The 16395-nt window shown below is 42.8% G+C and overlaps 1 protein-coding gene across 7 annotated transcripts in view; it reads right to left on the bottom strand.

Annotated features, from left to right (window-relative positions):
• Positions 1 to 231: 231 nt before the first annotated feature.
• The window catches only part of Pdrg1 (Pdrg1 prefoldin-like subunit), a 203672-nt gene continuing 187508 nt past the window's right edge, over positions 232 to 16395 (bottom strand). For all 7 annotated transcript variants that reach the window (XR_005108778.2, XM_075872641.1, XM_037415999.2 and 4 more), the window contains exons 3-4: positions 15179 to 15282; positions 232 to 447 (exon numbers count right to left, since the gene is read on the bottom strand). Coding sequence is in view for 6 of the 7 variants with exons in the window: in XM_075872641.1 (XP_075728756.1) it covers positions 278 to 447; positions 15179 to 15282 (274 nt within the window). In the remaining variant the exon portion in view is untranslated. The remainder of the gene's footprint in view (positions 448 to 15178; positions 15283 to 16395) is intronic.

The following is a 16395-nucleotide window of genomic DNA, read 5'->3' on the forward strand; positions in this document are numbered from 1 at the left end:
GTATAACCCAACGTGGTACCAAGTGGTGTGGGAAGTATATGAGTGCACAAGGTAGAAGAAAGGAAGCACTTGAGAGTAAAGGCGACAAGTGCTATCAAGTGCGCTCATATATTTCCACATAAAGTTACACCAATTGGCCCAGCAATCCACAATTGTGTTATGCAGCGGGCTTTCAGTGGTCACAGAGCATAACATGCAGGCACCATTGTAGCATTTGCATATTGCCACGACTATGCTCGAACAACTGCCATTTATTTGCAACAGCGTCTTCTTGCCTTTACATCCCTTGGCCCATGGCCTGGCTGATGGCCTGCATCTCTTCCCGGCTGAGGGGTTCCAATGAAAATCCCTGCACTTCAGACCGGCCTTCCATTTCACGCAGAGACTGTACATTCTTTTTCAGCTTCTTTCGCAAAGAACCAATCTCGTTTTCTAGCTTTTCTTGCTCTGAAAAAGAAACAGTATATTTCCCCTTGAATCATCTAACTCTTTTCACCAAATATTTAGTTTCACCACATTTCAATATCACTGAAAGCGTTCTGTGGAAGAAACTAAATTTCTGCAATCCTCTAGACAGTTTGCACACTTGTGAGACTATAAACGCTACTAATGGACTTTCTACAGTAATATCTGCACTAAGAACATGAACTAGCATTTTAACCTTTGAATCTAGCTAGGCGAAGAGCACATTTTATATAATGGAAAACAATGCAAGAAGGGTATGCAAAGACATTTATATTTTTTTTTTTTATTTATACAAGTACCTCACGGGTTCCACGAGGGAACATTGCGTGAGGGGGGGGTACATTTTGATTTTCAAAGAGCAATGAAAATATATACATATGCAAAAGTCTGGCTGCGTAAAAATAGAAAAGAACGAAAGAAGCAGCAAACAATAACATTATATAATTCGGAACGATAATACGCAAGTATACAATACAAAATTGTGAAATATTTTCCTATAAAAGCCAAAAAGCACTTGGCTGCGCAAAAAGGATACAGATGAGAGAAATAGCAAACAATAACGTTATACAATTCCAAACGATACAACATAACTATATAATACAAGAAGCGTTACAGTGTTAGAGGCGACCGCGTTAAGAATCAGAAACTAGCAGGAGTACAATAGGTAAGGCGCCCACAACTAGAGTTCAAGAGGCAGTTTTTCAAGCAAGCCTCTAAAGATCTCGGTTTCTTTCACGTTTGCTATATTTTCAGGAAGATTGTTCCAGAGTACAATGGCACGTGGTAATGAAGATGAATTATAGGCGTTAGTGTGCCCGTATAGACGCTGAAAACTGAGGTTATGCTGCAAACGACGGGAATATCGATGAGGTTTGAGAAGTGGCAAGAAAAAACTGTGCTTGCTGTTGATGATTCTGTGCAACAGACATAAAAGAGAAATGTTTCTGCGGGAGGCGAGAGAGGAAAGAGAGAGCGACTGCTTGATTTTAGTTACACTAGAATGCCTGCTGTAGTTACCGGTGATAAAGCGAGCAGCACGGTTTTGAACCGATTCCAGGCTTCGGGATAGATAATCTTGGTCAGGTGACCATATAGAAGAAGCGTATTCGAGTTTAGGGCGCACGAGTGTTTGGTAAGCGAGCTTGCGTGTGGTAGGAGGTGCATCACGAAGGTTGCGTTTTAGGTAACCAAGCGTTCGTGACGCGTCAGCAGTAATCTTGTTGATATGACTAGCCCAAGAAAGGTTCGATGCCAGATGGATGCCTAGATACTTATAAGATGAAGTAGGTCTTAGAGGGCTACCATCAAGGAAATACTGAAATGTTGAGAGTGAGCGCTTTCGAGTGAAGGTCATTTGATTGCACTTATCAACGTTTAATGACATTTGCCAATCTGAGCACCATGTGGTTACACGATCAAGGTCTTGCTGCAGAGCTGTATGATCTGATGGTGAAGTGATTTTGCGATAGATTATGCAGTCGTCCGCGAAGAGGCGAATTGATGACGTGATTTCTGAGGGAAGATCATTGATAAAAATTAAAAATAACAAAGGGCCAATAACGCTCCCCTGAGGGACACCAGATGTCACCTCCGAGAGAGGGGAAGACATGTTATCAATTACAGTACACTGTTTGCGAAAACACAGGAAGTTCCTAATCCAAGAGACTGTAAGTGAATCTAAGTTCAGAGATGATACTTTAGCTATTAAACGACAATGTGCAACGCGGTCAAATGCCTTAGAAAAGTCGATGAATATGCTGTCTGTTGGTAAATTTTCATCCATATTGTTAAAGATCTCATGCGTGAATTCGATAAGCTGTGTATCACAGGAAAGTCCTTTGCGGAAGCCGTGCTGATTTTTAAAAAAGTATTGGTTTTGTTCTAAGTGTGATGCAACATGTGAAGAAATAATGTGCTCAAGTAGCTTACATGGGATGCTCGTTAAGGATATGGGACGATAATTACTGGGCAGGCATTTGTCCCCGGATTTGAAGACCGGAATGACCTTAGCGATTTTCCAGTCATATGGAATCTCGCCAGTTTGTAACGATTGCTGAAAGGTGTGACCGAGAATGGTACTAGACGGAACAACGGTATGCTTTAAGATTTTAGAGTTTATGCCGTCGACACCTGAACATGTGGACGTCTTGAGATTTGTAATTAGGGAAGAGATACCTGCAGGATTAATCTCTATAGGATCCATAAAACGATACTGAATGACATGCCACAAAGGTCAAATGACATCGAGTTCAGCATTCAAAATGCTTTCACTAAAAAATATCACACACACGTTTGCTGTACAATGCAGTGAATCGAAGCACTGTCTGGGACCTCGCTCCATTTTTTATGTTCTTGGTCCTCGTATAACTTGTGCCATGTACTTTCCTCAAATATGCTTTTCAACTATGACCGTGACAGGGTGCACATTTAGTTTTTTATTTTTTCAGCTTTAATTCCCTGCCCTTTCATACATTATTCATCTCAATAATGACAGCACATAAAGAGGTACTGACACAAATATATTTTCTAGGTAAGTTGACTTTGCCATACAGATCTGTACACAGATAGATGCTATGCACAAGTGTAAGTTCAGTGAATGCTGACACCATATATGTAATATTTTGACATAGGACATCGGCCTTCGGTGCCCATTCTGGAGACTTTAGGCACCAGTATGGCTAATTGTGATTATGTCAGGCACCTAAACATCAAAAATGGGCACTTGCACGTCACCAATGAAGCCAGAAATGAAGTGACCACGAAAACTACACAATATTTTGCATGAGCACGTTATGACACGCTGTGACATCGAAATACATTAGGAATTGAAATCACCTGGTAAGAGCATACTGTGATTCAGAAGCCTTCACACTTACCTGTGCATTTATTAGACTCCTAAGGGCTTGATCTTTCATATCGCATGAAAAAACTGAAAATTTTTACTTCAGTATCTCTGATTCAGGTTTTTTTTTAATGGTTCGTGGCGGCTTTTTAGGGCTGAGCTTCTGTGAATCGTATTAATAAGGGCAAAACAGTTTGTTTCACAAACACACAAAACCTTAAATTAATAACTACAGCGAGAAATAATCATTGTCAAAAGGTTCACTGCATGCTGTAAAACACTTCAGTCAAGACACAAAGTCTCAAAGTCTTAAACCACAAATGCTAGTTCTGAAGTGGCTCAGTGGTGAACACTGTGATTTAGCTCTCACTAAGATGCCGAGCCTTGGACGAGTGGAGATGGCAAGGGCTGACGGATGACATCCGTGTAGTTCTCTTTAGTGATTGTTTGACCCTGTGGTGCGTACTTTTAGTGTACCACACTGCGGGAGTCAAGAACACACTCCGCATCACGTTGCTGCGCAGTTGGTGGGCCTTGTTTGGTTTTGGCGATGTGGAATGCTTCCACTGTGACGACTGCGATTTGGTTTCTGGGTCGTACCCAAACACCCAAGACTCATCCCCAGTGATAAAGGTGTTCATGAAGTTAGGGTCATTGCTTGTGAAATCCAGCATGCCCTGTGAGATTTCAACACGAAGTTGCTTTTGCTTCAACGTGAGCAATTACGGCACGAATTTCGCCGCAACTCTTTTAATGCCAAATCTACGATCACAATAAAATTTGCAGCGGAAGTGCTGATGCCGACCTCTTCCACAATTTCCTGGATAGTCACACGACGGTCCCGCGTCACCACAGCGTCCACTTCAACAATAATTGGTCATTTTGGCATGTTGATGACCAACCAAAGCGTGGCTCACTCTCCACCCATGTGCGATCGTCTTTAAACCGGTTGTACCGCTCCTTAATCTGTGTGCGGCTCATAGCGTCGTCACCAAAAGCCATCTTGATCTTTCCAATGATTTCCACTTGGCTGTCCCCAATTTTTGGCCAAATTTGATGCAGTAGCGCTCCTCCAGTCATTTCATCATTTTCCTTGCGAAGAAAAAGCAACGAGAGCACTGCGCACTACCTCACTCAAACGCTGCATTTCAGCGACTGACGCTATTGGCAGGCGGTAAAAAATTCACGCATGCGCACGAAGGTTCAAGGTCGGCTGATACAAGCGCACTTGTTTCAAACCCATCAGGTGCTCACAAAACAAAATTAGGTTGGATACTTTTCTAACCGAGCTCCTATATCGAGGAACAAGCAAGCAAGTAAGCTTCTCCCATCAGCCAGCTGCTCCCGGCGTAGACCCCCACATTACATTGTCTGGGACATTATGAGGTGGACCGTTTAGTGAAGTACAACTGTACTTTTCGCTACTATCACCATCGATGTCAACTGACGCCAAGGAAGGAAACGCCACTGAAAATGCTGTATGTAGTTCGGCCTTTGTGATACCACCGCGTGTCGTACGAACAGCTCCAACAAAATGCTAGTCACACTGAAGCAAGGCGGCCTCGCATACGTGCCCAGACACAGGAAGAACGTGGTGCTACGCATGTGAGAAACACTGCAGCTCAATGCACATTCGACCATGTTCACTACATTTCGTATGGTTCCTAATCTCGTAGCCTTACTTCGTATAACAGTCCGATGTGTTGCTATCACGTTCATTGCTTTGGCGTTGTGCCGAAACTGCAACTTTTTCAGGGTGTACTCGTGCTGAGCACTACATATCCTGGGCAAATATATTGGGGGCTTGGCCGTTCATATGATGCAAGAAACAAGAAATCAAAATTTTCGTGTCAGTACCCCTCTAACCTCCTTTGATACAAGATGGAGTTCTGGAAGTTTATTTATTAGGGACTGAAATTCATGCTTTTCAAGATGGTGATGTGGAGGTAGGTAGAGAGAGCAGGTGGTGAAAATTTCATTCAAAACAACTGCTCAAACAGCCACTGCCTCGAAAGATGTTTATAGTGGTCGATGCGTACATGCAATCCCTATAATCATGCAATCCCACTATAACAGCAACACCCCTGAATGACGCGACAGCATCATCCTTGACCTTTCGAAAAGTAACATAACGACACACAAAATTGGTGTTTTTGGTTTTTAAAAGGGCTCTGAAACACTTTTTTAGGTAACCATGGAATGAATTTACTGGAAGAGCTTATTACCTCACAAATTCAACGCCACAATAATTTTAAGAATCCGTCCAGTACGAGTGCAGTTACAAAGATTTGTCACACGTTGAAATTGCATTCTCTCTTCTCTCATCTCAATGAAAGCACTGAAAGCTAAGCAGGGAGGGATGGCAGGAACAAAGAAAATACTTTGAGCACAATTTTTCTTTTTTCTTTGAAAACGCGTCTTTTTCGGTACGATTGCTCGTGCATGTGCAGACAAGTCACGGCATCTTGCGGTGATCTCTATAACGACCGAGCGCGCCATGTTAAAATCAGCCAATGGGTAATAGATGGCCTTCTACAAGTGATTTTCGAGCGTCTTCTGTCATTTGTTGAGGGAAGAGAAAGAAACCTTTAGCTGACTTGGATAATTTATAGTGAATTCCAGGCCATGGTGCTGTGCTATGACATTTGGCTCACGTGTCCTCGGGAGCCTTTACTACCGATCGGCAGCGTTTTCGGACCATGCTCAAAAAGTGTTGCAAGGCCCCTTCCAACAAGGAATAGGCAAACACACTTCTATTTGCTTTTGTTTACGTAATCTGTTAGAAAGCACTAACAATGTCTTCAAGGAAAGATTTGCGTAAGTAAGTTCATGACAGGGCAAGCAGGTGCTTCTTTTTGCCAGTGATATGCTCCTGCAAGCGGTTCCCCTCATTTAAGCACAATATTTGTCTTCACAGCAGAGTTGCCTGTCTTAATTACTTTCAACATTACCAGGGAAATCTTTGGTGCCTCCCCCAACCCATTTTCTACCATAGCATTTATACATATTGCTATGCACGAGAAGAAGCTGACAGAAGATAATTTATTCAAGATTAGGAAGGCAACAACAAGAGACTTCCCTGACCTGTTCTCCTGGAGTAGTGCTGGATACATACAAAGTTACGTACTTGATGGAGATGGTGAGTATCATTCGCACACCGCATAGGCCCGGGCCGGCCCAAAAGGTCAAGCTCACCGGAGGCCAAGCCGGGTAAGGGATTGTTAGGTCGGGCCCGGGCTGAGAACAAGCCTATGAGCTTTAAGCTCAGGTTGAGCTCAGGCTTGTATTAAACTGGGTCTCATAATTACCAGTATAATGACATGTGTACGCTATTTGGCATTGTTGTTAAAACTTGTTCAAATTATTTGTCTACTAAAGAGCTGACACCTTCCGAAATGAAGCCTACTTAAGCAGTAGAATATGCCTGATCTACGTGAAGTGACCATCTACACTGGTGCTAGCCCTGTTAAAAGTTGGCTTCTTTACCCTCCACCTTTTCTTTCCCAGCATAGCTGCTACTTTTTGGTTTCTGCCACACATCTCATTCTCCTTTATTGTCGCTGCACCCGCCACAATAGTCTAGCGGCTAAGGGACTCAGCTGCTGATTCGCGGGTCTTGGATTGAATTTCGGCCGCCACAGCCGCGCTTTCGATGGAGGCGAATATGGTTGAGGCCCATGAGCTTAGATCTTGTAACCTTTGTAAATACTTTGTAACCACTTTTGTTATAACTTCATTGAATAAACACTGATTGATTGATTGATTGATTGACAATCTAGGTGCACATTGAAGAACCCCCGGTGGTTGAAATTTTTGGAGCCCTCCCCTATGGCGTCTCTCATAATCATAAGTTGGTTTTGGGATGTTAAATCCCAATAAAAATTGTTAATTATCATCTATTGTTCCTGCCACAAGCTACAGCCCTGCAACCACAACTGCGATCCACAGACAGCCAGACCTTGCTCCGGTGTTCGCACCAAGGCCTTCGGCCATGAACGACTAGGTAACCCACTTTCACGCTTTCAATTCCTGTTGGGGATCACGCTCGGACACCCAACATGCCTCGTTCGACGAGGAGCGCTAAAGAGGCTGCCTCACTTTGGCACTCCAATAGAGAGTTGTTTTGAAAGCCCCCACTTACTCCGGTCTGCTTCAAGACGTAACACTTTCAAAGGTCGAAAGCTGTTACACGAAGACAACGAGATAGGCATCTTCAGGAAACCGCAATGATTGTGGCTTGCTCGATTTTGATAGAACTGTGGAGGCAGAAACTCTGAGAAGGGTGGTTAAGAGAACCTTCTTGTTTTGAACATGAAAACGTAGTATATGTTGGGGACATTTGCCTGCCGAGGAGACTACATGACAGCTTTAATTAATGTAGCGCTTTTGAGCTTGCTGTACCATATTTTCTCACGTAATGAGCGCACTTTTTTCTCTAAAAATCGGAGCAAAGTTGGGGGTGCGTTTATTACGCAGGGCAAATGTTATGAAAACTTTTTTAATGAAAAGTTAGGTTGCCTAACCTTTCCAAACTGACATATGCGTACACTGTTTTGAAATATTTTCTGTTGCGCTTCACTCGTCTTCGGTGGTTGGGTGGCGCTATCTTCTGCAAGCTGTCCCCGCGCCGCCCGCGCACTCCATGAAAGCATTTTGCGTCGACCTTTTCTCACAATTGTTTAGCCGCAACAGTGGTATCTGCTGTAGATATCGAGGGGCACTTAGAAGCCTGCGCTACGAACCACTTCGTCAAATTCGTGGCAACCTCGCACACACGGCGACCGCGACGACGCCGTTTGACGTTGTAGCAAGCAACCACAGAAGCATCAAAACAAATTGTCGATAACAAGATTAACGACAAAATATGGCCACCGCCTCGCTGTCCCTATGAGAAGAGCATTCCTTGAAGTATGCACGGATAACAAGCATGAAGAACAAATTGTGATTGAAGCCAGAATCGGGGATGCTATTATGTTGCGAAAATAGTCAAGATCTTTGGGTGACAAGCGATTTTTATCTGGTTTTCCAGAAATCTACGACGCGATGGCTACGAATGGCCCTTCGCGACAGCCATGGTGACAACAAATCCTGTCATCGTCGCTCTAAAATCACCTGCATGTGGTTGGGTTTTAAAGGACCACTCACCAGGCCCCATACCAAATTTTAGTTAGACAGTCGAAGTTGTTGGGTGTCCGATGAGGAACATTTCGCCACAAAAATTTTTTAAATCGATTCATCACAAGTGGAGAAAACAGGTTTTTTGAAGCGGCACGAAGCCAGGATGAGAGAAGGCGAGCTCGAAACCCTTGCCGCTCCTCCGCGTACCATTCACAAGTCAGATCTTTTCCCCACTCTCTCCGGCATCCGACCAAGAAGTCACATGTGCATGACGTGCCCAAACAAGCCCAACCCCCGAGCAAGCGAGCGGCATTGCTTTGTTGACCAGCGTTATTTTGTGGTCTTCTACCTGTTCCTGCAAGATGGTTTGGAAACGCTGGCTTAGACGCGGTAGAATAGATGAGCACAATGAGTGCATGAACGCATAGGAGCGTTCCACGGCAGTCGTTTGCTCAATGCGCTGACCGCGGGGACACAAACGCATGCGAAACACCGACACATTAGTCCTGCATCTCGTTGCAATTCACGGGAGAAAAATGAAAAAAAGACACTCACATTCCTTTATTGTGTCTCATTATTTATCTAGAGTTTCATTAATCTTTTCAAGCAATAAATTACATAAACTACACAAGCCGTGTTAAATAATATTCGCCATGTCACGTGCCATTGTTTGTAATGTCAGAGCAGAGTCGTCTACGTAGAGGACTAACGCTACTGCATTGCCGTGTACATAGGGCCATTCATACGCACACGTCATGCCCTCATTCTCTGGGCACGCGCCGGCAAAGGGAGGGGGAGCAGCGTTCATCTTGAAATTTGACCCATTTCTGCGGCACACATTTTCACAGACGTGATCAAGAACGCCTCGTCAACGCATTGCGCTTGTCAGCTCAAAATTGTCAAACCAGGTGAGTGGCCCTTCAAGGGGTTATGTCGAGGCACTGGTGCTCCATGCCAAGTTTTTATTTCACACACGTATCACTTTTAAACCATTTTATGTCTAAGACACTTTTTTTAATATTAATTCTAGAGCAATGAAACTTGAGCTGTTTGTGGAACTTGGTATTCTGATTTCAAATATAAAATTAGTTTTCTTGCAAGTTGCATACTTTTAGCTCTGCGACATAACAAAGTTAAAACCTTAACCCTTTTGCCTCCCCTCTTTTCGTCCGTAAACTTCCGTTATTTTTTACCATTCATAGTTCATAATGTTTCAAATAAAGTGTGGAATGCAAACAACTAACTAGGAAGCACATATAAAATATGTAATAGGCGTGAAAAATAATAGACATAAAAAAGTCCTTATTTCACCCACCCTAGTAAAGGTTTACATACAATTTTTTATTATATAATAAAATATTTAAATTTACACTGGATAATTGTATTTGTCATACTTTGGAAAAAAATTGGGAAAAGTTTCATGCAGATCCAAGCACTAGAAGTGCGGGAAAAAGGAGGGGCACATTGAAAATGTGGCTACATTTGTGTTTTGAAGAAAAAAAACGAGTTTTAAAGTTAAAATTGAGTTTTATTCATGAAAGATGTCATTAAATGCAAAGAAATTTGCACACAAAAAACAACAATCCTTCTTGTAGTAGCCACTGCCACTAAAATACGCTAACACCATGAGTTTGTCCCTCTCGGCTGTTTCGAGCCGACTCCTCACAGACATTTCGCTCACAAACAGAGCCATGAAACGCTTGCCAAACTTCTTCCGCTCCATCTGGCCGAGCTTTATGCTCACTGCAAGCTAGGAAGAAGTTCGACGGGGCTACGAAATCTAAACTAAGTCCAGTGTCAAGGGACACAACAGTGCCGATGCAACTTTGCGGCCATGTTTGTGCCACATACTGTCGTACATAATGGCAATGTTGTCCCCGCTAAGTTTCTTCGACCTTGCAAGATTGGTGCTGACATCATCAATTGCCGCATCACGAACTTTCCGGCTGATGGCTGTGAATTACTTTTGATGCATTGGCTTTGGCTTTTTCAAGCCAACTGCCGCAAATCGGACCAGCTGCTCGCAGCCTATTCCTACAGAGCGCATCGCCACAATGGCTTTCATGCGCAAGGTATGGCTTTTTTCATTCATAATAAAGATAAAATACACGAGAAAAGCGTCGTTCGGCTGCGCTGCTCATCATGACACAGACCCTGCAAGTAGGCTTCGCAGCGCATACAGCCGCGCAGCGGCTAATGGCGGTCCCCGTCTGTACATGATAAGCCAGTAGCGGTGCCTGCAATACGCACAAAAGCGTGCTTCTTTTAATTATTTCTTATACTGCATAAGCGAGAAAAACTGTCGTTATTTGAACAGTGAGGCTCGACTCTTCGCCTCATGTGATCGAGAATGGCGAGCGGCGGCACATCACCAGCGGCAAGGTGCTCAAAGACTGCCTACTTTGTGCCTTTTAACAGGCACTTTGTGTTCTTTAGACACAATTTTAAAGCATTTCCAGTCAAGTCTCGACATGCTTTTTTTTTTTTCAAAAAAGTAGTGGTACTAATCTTATCAAAACAGCGAAAATAAAAAATCGGTCAGGTTGAAGAAAACTCGCATTTTTTTACCCGCATCTCCCCTTAAAGTTTTGTATTTACATGAAGCGACCGTCGTTTGGCCGGGAAAGTTTCCTGACCTCCGCTCGTCGTGTGCTCATCAGCTGCGATGTCTCACACTCCCACCGTTCGTGAACACCATTGAGGCACAAAGATAATTAAAAAAGACAGGGGACGTGTCGCACAGCGATGTATGGGGTGGGTTTATTGAGCAAGGGAAAGAAATCTAAATTTTGACGGCTGAAGTTCGGGGTGCGTTTATTATGCGAGTGTGTTCATTACGCGAGTAAATACGGTAGCATAAGCAGCAGGAGCACGCTTCTTATTTTTATTGCATTTTGCAATAAATCAAGTTTGGCAGAAACTTAATACTTCCACTCAATAGCTCCAGCTCATATACAATTTATGTAGACTATAAATTTCTGCTTTTTCTTTTTTTTTCAATTTATATTATATTTTGTCGTCATTCCTTGAAATGCTAGCACTGCGTATGTGAGACCGCCAGTTATGACTCTAGTTATAATTTATATTGCCCCACAATTATTTTGCACATGTGTTATTGACGTAACTAAGCAAAAGTGCAGTACCAGTGAAAGTCGTGACACTTAAAGAAGTTCTCAAAACACTCTAGAAAACATGTCAGCAGGTATAGTGTATCATTTATTGGTCCAAGGCATAATTGGCTAAAACGGGCCGAGCCAGGTTGGGCCGAGTACGGGCCATATTTAAAAACAACGGGCCGGGTTAGGACAGACCAGAGCATGGCTTTTTCAGGCCAGAAAAATCGGCCCGTGTAGTGTGCTAGGTACTAGTATACAAAAGTTGCTCTAGGGGTGCGATCACACTAAGATAATAGCAAACAAGGCATTGAAAGAGGGAGCACAGGCCAATGAAGCTGCGTAGTACTTTCAAGTTAGTGGGCTACATGAATTTGTGTACAGCTAGCAGGGTCAGGATGTCTTTGGAAACAACACGACTGAATATAGACGGTTTCAACAAAAGTCGGCAAGCGTTGTCATTTGATAGAATGCCTTTTCGCTGTCTACTAGTATATGAGTCACCTTAGAAGGCGATTCAGCGTCAGGTTTTGAGGAAGATTGTAACATTTTCACATGGTTGTGACACTGAAGAAAGCAAAGTGCAGCTAATGAAGATAAAATACTTTATTGGGTGGGCTTGTGCTGAGCTAAGGAAGCAACACTCAAAGAGCCGTGAATACAGCAAACACAGACATCGGTCATCAGTGACCTGACCAGCAAAGCGCATCAGCATTTTTAGCTGTAGCATCAAGGATTCCAGCATTATCGTTGGTGGTTGAGTTAACCTCTGTTGTTTGCATTGGGCACCCACTCCCCTTGTTGGAATATTCTGAAATAACCCTTTGTGCAACAGTGGGACATATATGTCCCACTCTTACATTTGCCAGAAAAACTTTCTCCCACATCACCCGTTGCAATTAGTGCAACTCTTAGTCACTCATACCTTACCTTAATCTTCATCATCTCAAGGAAAATTCCTTTACCATGCTTTTGAAGGGCGGTTGCATTATTACAATGGCATTGAAATTTCCTCTTCTTCAGGTTGATACAACTTACCAATCAGTATGCCTGAGAATTTTCTCTCCTGGCTTTTCAGACAGGTGGCTTTAGCTTCCAGTCATCACGTGTTTTTTCATATTTGCACAATAATTTGACCGAGAAAATACATTGGAACGAGGCTCTGCCAAACTGCCCCGCTTATCCCTCAGTGCAATTGCGGATATTGTTTTCCTTTCTATGTTTTTGTAAGTTCTTTCTGTCCCCATCTTTTACTGCCATGACCCCCTTTCCCAGAATGGGAGTAGCCAGCCAGTCTGGCTAACCTCTTTGCGTTTTTCTTCTCCTCCTTGATGCATATAAATATTTTTCTTGACATTGCACACAGTAATCAGGGACAACAGCTGTACTCAATAATTTCGTCAAAACAAGAACAGCCAAACCGACAAAGAATGGTTAGTGCATGCGATGAAGTAAACTTTGCAGAAACAGGCAACAGGCAGACAGGTGGGGTTCTCCAGAACTTTTTTTCTTCACAACTAGAGAAGTGACACTCAGCACTTACAAATACTTGTTGATGCAATAGCGAGGAAGAGACTGCGGCTGTACAGGCCACTTTCTGCTAACACTCTACCAAGTCTTTTTTTTTTTTTTTTTTCAGCAAAGTAATGGCTCGATTTTCATAAACTTTGTTTCAAATTGTTTCTTTGTAATATATATGACTATACGACAGCCAGTTTATATTTGATCGGAACGAAAATACAGGTGAACTTTCAAAGGGATAATCATGAATGTTTGCAGACATTCGGATACGGTTCATGCCAGGTAACGTTTAAACTTGCAATTGCCCGTTTGCATAAATTTAGAAAATGAAGCATGTGTGGCATTATCCATAATGACTTAAAATTCAGACGCCGATTTTGAAATATTGGATTGTTGTTCTACGGTTATGTTTTAGTGCGTGGTGGCAGGATGGGATGCCACAAGAAAAGAATGCTCAAAAGAGAACTCCAGCAATTTTTAGATATTCACTGATTGCAATAACACTTTGAAAATATGTAAGTCATTTAGATTTTTAGAAAACAAATTTTAAAAATTAGTAGCCAATTCTGGAATGACACATGTAAATGCGGGCCACCTTATGTATGCGACACAATGCCTACATTACTTCCAAAACCCCACCGCACCCAGCAGACTGATGCAGCGCGTGCTTTCTTCTACTAAGCAACAACAAGGCGAGTAGAGTTCAGTTTTTTCAGCTGCATACAGCGTGTTAGTCGTTGTAGTAACAGGTCTTATACATCATACACAATACTGAGCAATGAGGAGATCAATTTGGGGCATGCTTCACGCCAGCAGGCCGAAATGAAAAGGTGGCGCTTTCCGCATAGTTGCTGCCATCATCGCTGAACCTGGCACTAGTAAGTTCAGACGAGCTGGCACAGCTTACTTCCACGTAAGATGACATCGCCAACTTGCTTTTCGAGCAATAGAAGGAGCATGTGTGCTGTGTTTACACTCTGGTCAGTTGTGGCAGCATCTTCTGACGTCATTGTGTACCCTGCCCGGAGCAGCTACCTGTTCCCGTTTCAGTTTTGACCGATTGTTTTTTGCTTATTTAAAATTACTGACGAGTCTCTCAGCTAAAAGAACCACCCCAACTGTTACAGGACTGTTATTGCTACTTCAACACGACATTACCTCAAAACCGATTGGAAATGCACCGACGTTTCTCTATTAGACCAGTCATGCCTGTTATTTTTTCATGCGGCGAATACGGTGATTTGTGCGCCAGGCCACTAGTGAGAGGGACTGGACATTCAAGACTCTTGCTCTAGCTTGAAGCATATTTTTATCTGCAACTCTTTATAAATTTCAATGTGTGACTCAGAGCTTTTCCTATTTATCAGACACTTTTGTGTCATATTTCCTTGCACTGTTATTCCAATCAGTACTCACTATGTCACTTTCATAGGAACCTGGAACTGTGTTTATGTTGAGTGATAACCAAATTTAGCATTTCACCAGCTTTGTTTACTGAGGTCTGGACGTGAGCCACCCATCGCTCATTGCGAGTGAAATACACCTCTTTTAAATTTATTACCTTAACTCCTTGACAGCTTTTTTTTTTACAGCATTGTGGAAGCTACAGAACCACAGCGCATGCCTCCTGCTGCTCCAAAAATAGCACTTAAGTTTACTGATAATTTTCTCATTTGCCTTGCAGAGATGAATGCCACTTCATTTATTCCAAGTCTCAAACAGGTGTGGCAGGTAGAACACAGCTCTTGTTCCCTTTGCAAGAATGCTTTCCATTTCTTAGGCACCTCTTTCAGCACACCCGTTTTCTAATGGTGTCCATGACATAATGGGTCAATGCGCTGCCAGAAACACTCTGGTGCGTACTCCAAGAAAAACGCACTAGTGGTACGACACTAAAATGTACACTATACCATCAAAATCTCTCTAATTCACATGTATAGAACGCATTAACAATGTGGGCAACCAAAACCGAAAGCTGCCATACTACTCGAAGAGCAACACGCATATGCGGAGCCCCCTACCTCCGTAGCCTTCGCTCCACAGCCAAGATAAGTGGCCACAAAGTATAGTACTATGTGCTTCAATATCTGGAAATGATCTAACAAGAAAGAACACTGACCTTGTTCGAGGAGCTCTTTAGTTCGATGCCTTGGAATTTTCATGAACATGTTTCCGATGCAGACCCAAGGCCTGTGGATATCTTCCTCCAGCTGTTTCAGTGCTCTATCCATGCAAGCAAAACAAGCAAAAAAAAAATTATTTATAAAGCAGCTATGAATTTCTTCGGCTTATTAATTGCCATATGCTTGTTTTTAAGCACGCAGTTTCCTATAATATTCGATAGAGGAAATTCTAATGCTGCAATCGTTTAGCCACCATGATGAGTAGTTGATGACTTTGCCTACTCTTTGTACTTGCCACTATGAATGCTCTTGTAGCTCTGTTTATTGTTGTGCTTTGGTTTTGTTTCGAATAAAAAAATTTACTGTTGTGAACGTCGTGAGCTAATTTGAATTGGTGAGCCTAAAAAGGTCCAGGTGGTAAAACGTAACTGCTGTAACTTTGCTGAACTTTGTTCTGTGGCCAAGCAGAGTCACTCTACACAAAGCCAAATGGAGACCAAGGTTAGACGAATCCCATCATTCCCATGCCGGCTGAAGTGCTGTGCATTGCAGCTCCCACGGACACTAGCACCAGTGTTCCCTCTAGTGTATTCGTAGGAAACTCCATTAGAAAGATTTTATATTATGGCATTTCAATAAAGCAAGCTTAGAACATGGAGTCGGCATATCAAACCATCAGTGCCACCAGCCAAAATCAAAGCGTGATGCTAACGCACTTTGCTGATTTACAAGACAACTGCCATTCAATAGAAGAAGCTATGCCATGGCAAGCCTCTTGCTCCACAAATTCTGTGGAAAATGTCCTTAAACTCCAAACAAAATATAAAAACTTCTTCCCAATAGCTGGAGAGCACCTGCTTATAAACTGTCCTAGTGCTGTGTCCTCTCAGCTGGCCGTAAGACAACCACATTTGGGTATAATTATATCTTGAGTTGTCATGCAATGTATACTGTCATGTACATGTTGCCATGTAAAGGCTGTCAAGCCGTTTGTTTTTCCCTCAGCACAGATTCCATGGCCATTTTCTATTGTATTTCTAAATGGGCTACTCACTGGCTACTTTGTGAACATTCAAGTTCCACAAAGTGTAGCACAGTCTCTGCATAGTCAACATTCTGACATCGCAGGTCTTCGTAGTTGAACAGCAGAAAAAAAGACTCCTAAACAGGAAGGACTGATGGTGAATTAAAAATCGGAACTTGTATCATATGA

Source organism: Rhipicephalus microplus, chromosome 8, assembly GCF_043290135.1.
Source record: "Rhipicephalus microplus isolate Deutch F79 chromosome 8, USDA_Rmic, whole genome shotgun sequence".
NCBI classification, from domain to species: Eukaryota; Metazoa; Arthropoda; class Arachnida; order Ixodida; family Ixodidae; genus Rhipicephalus; species Rhipicephalus microplus.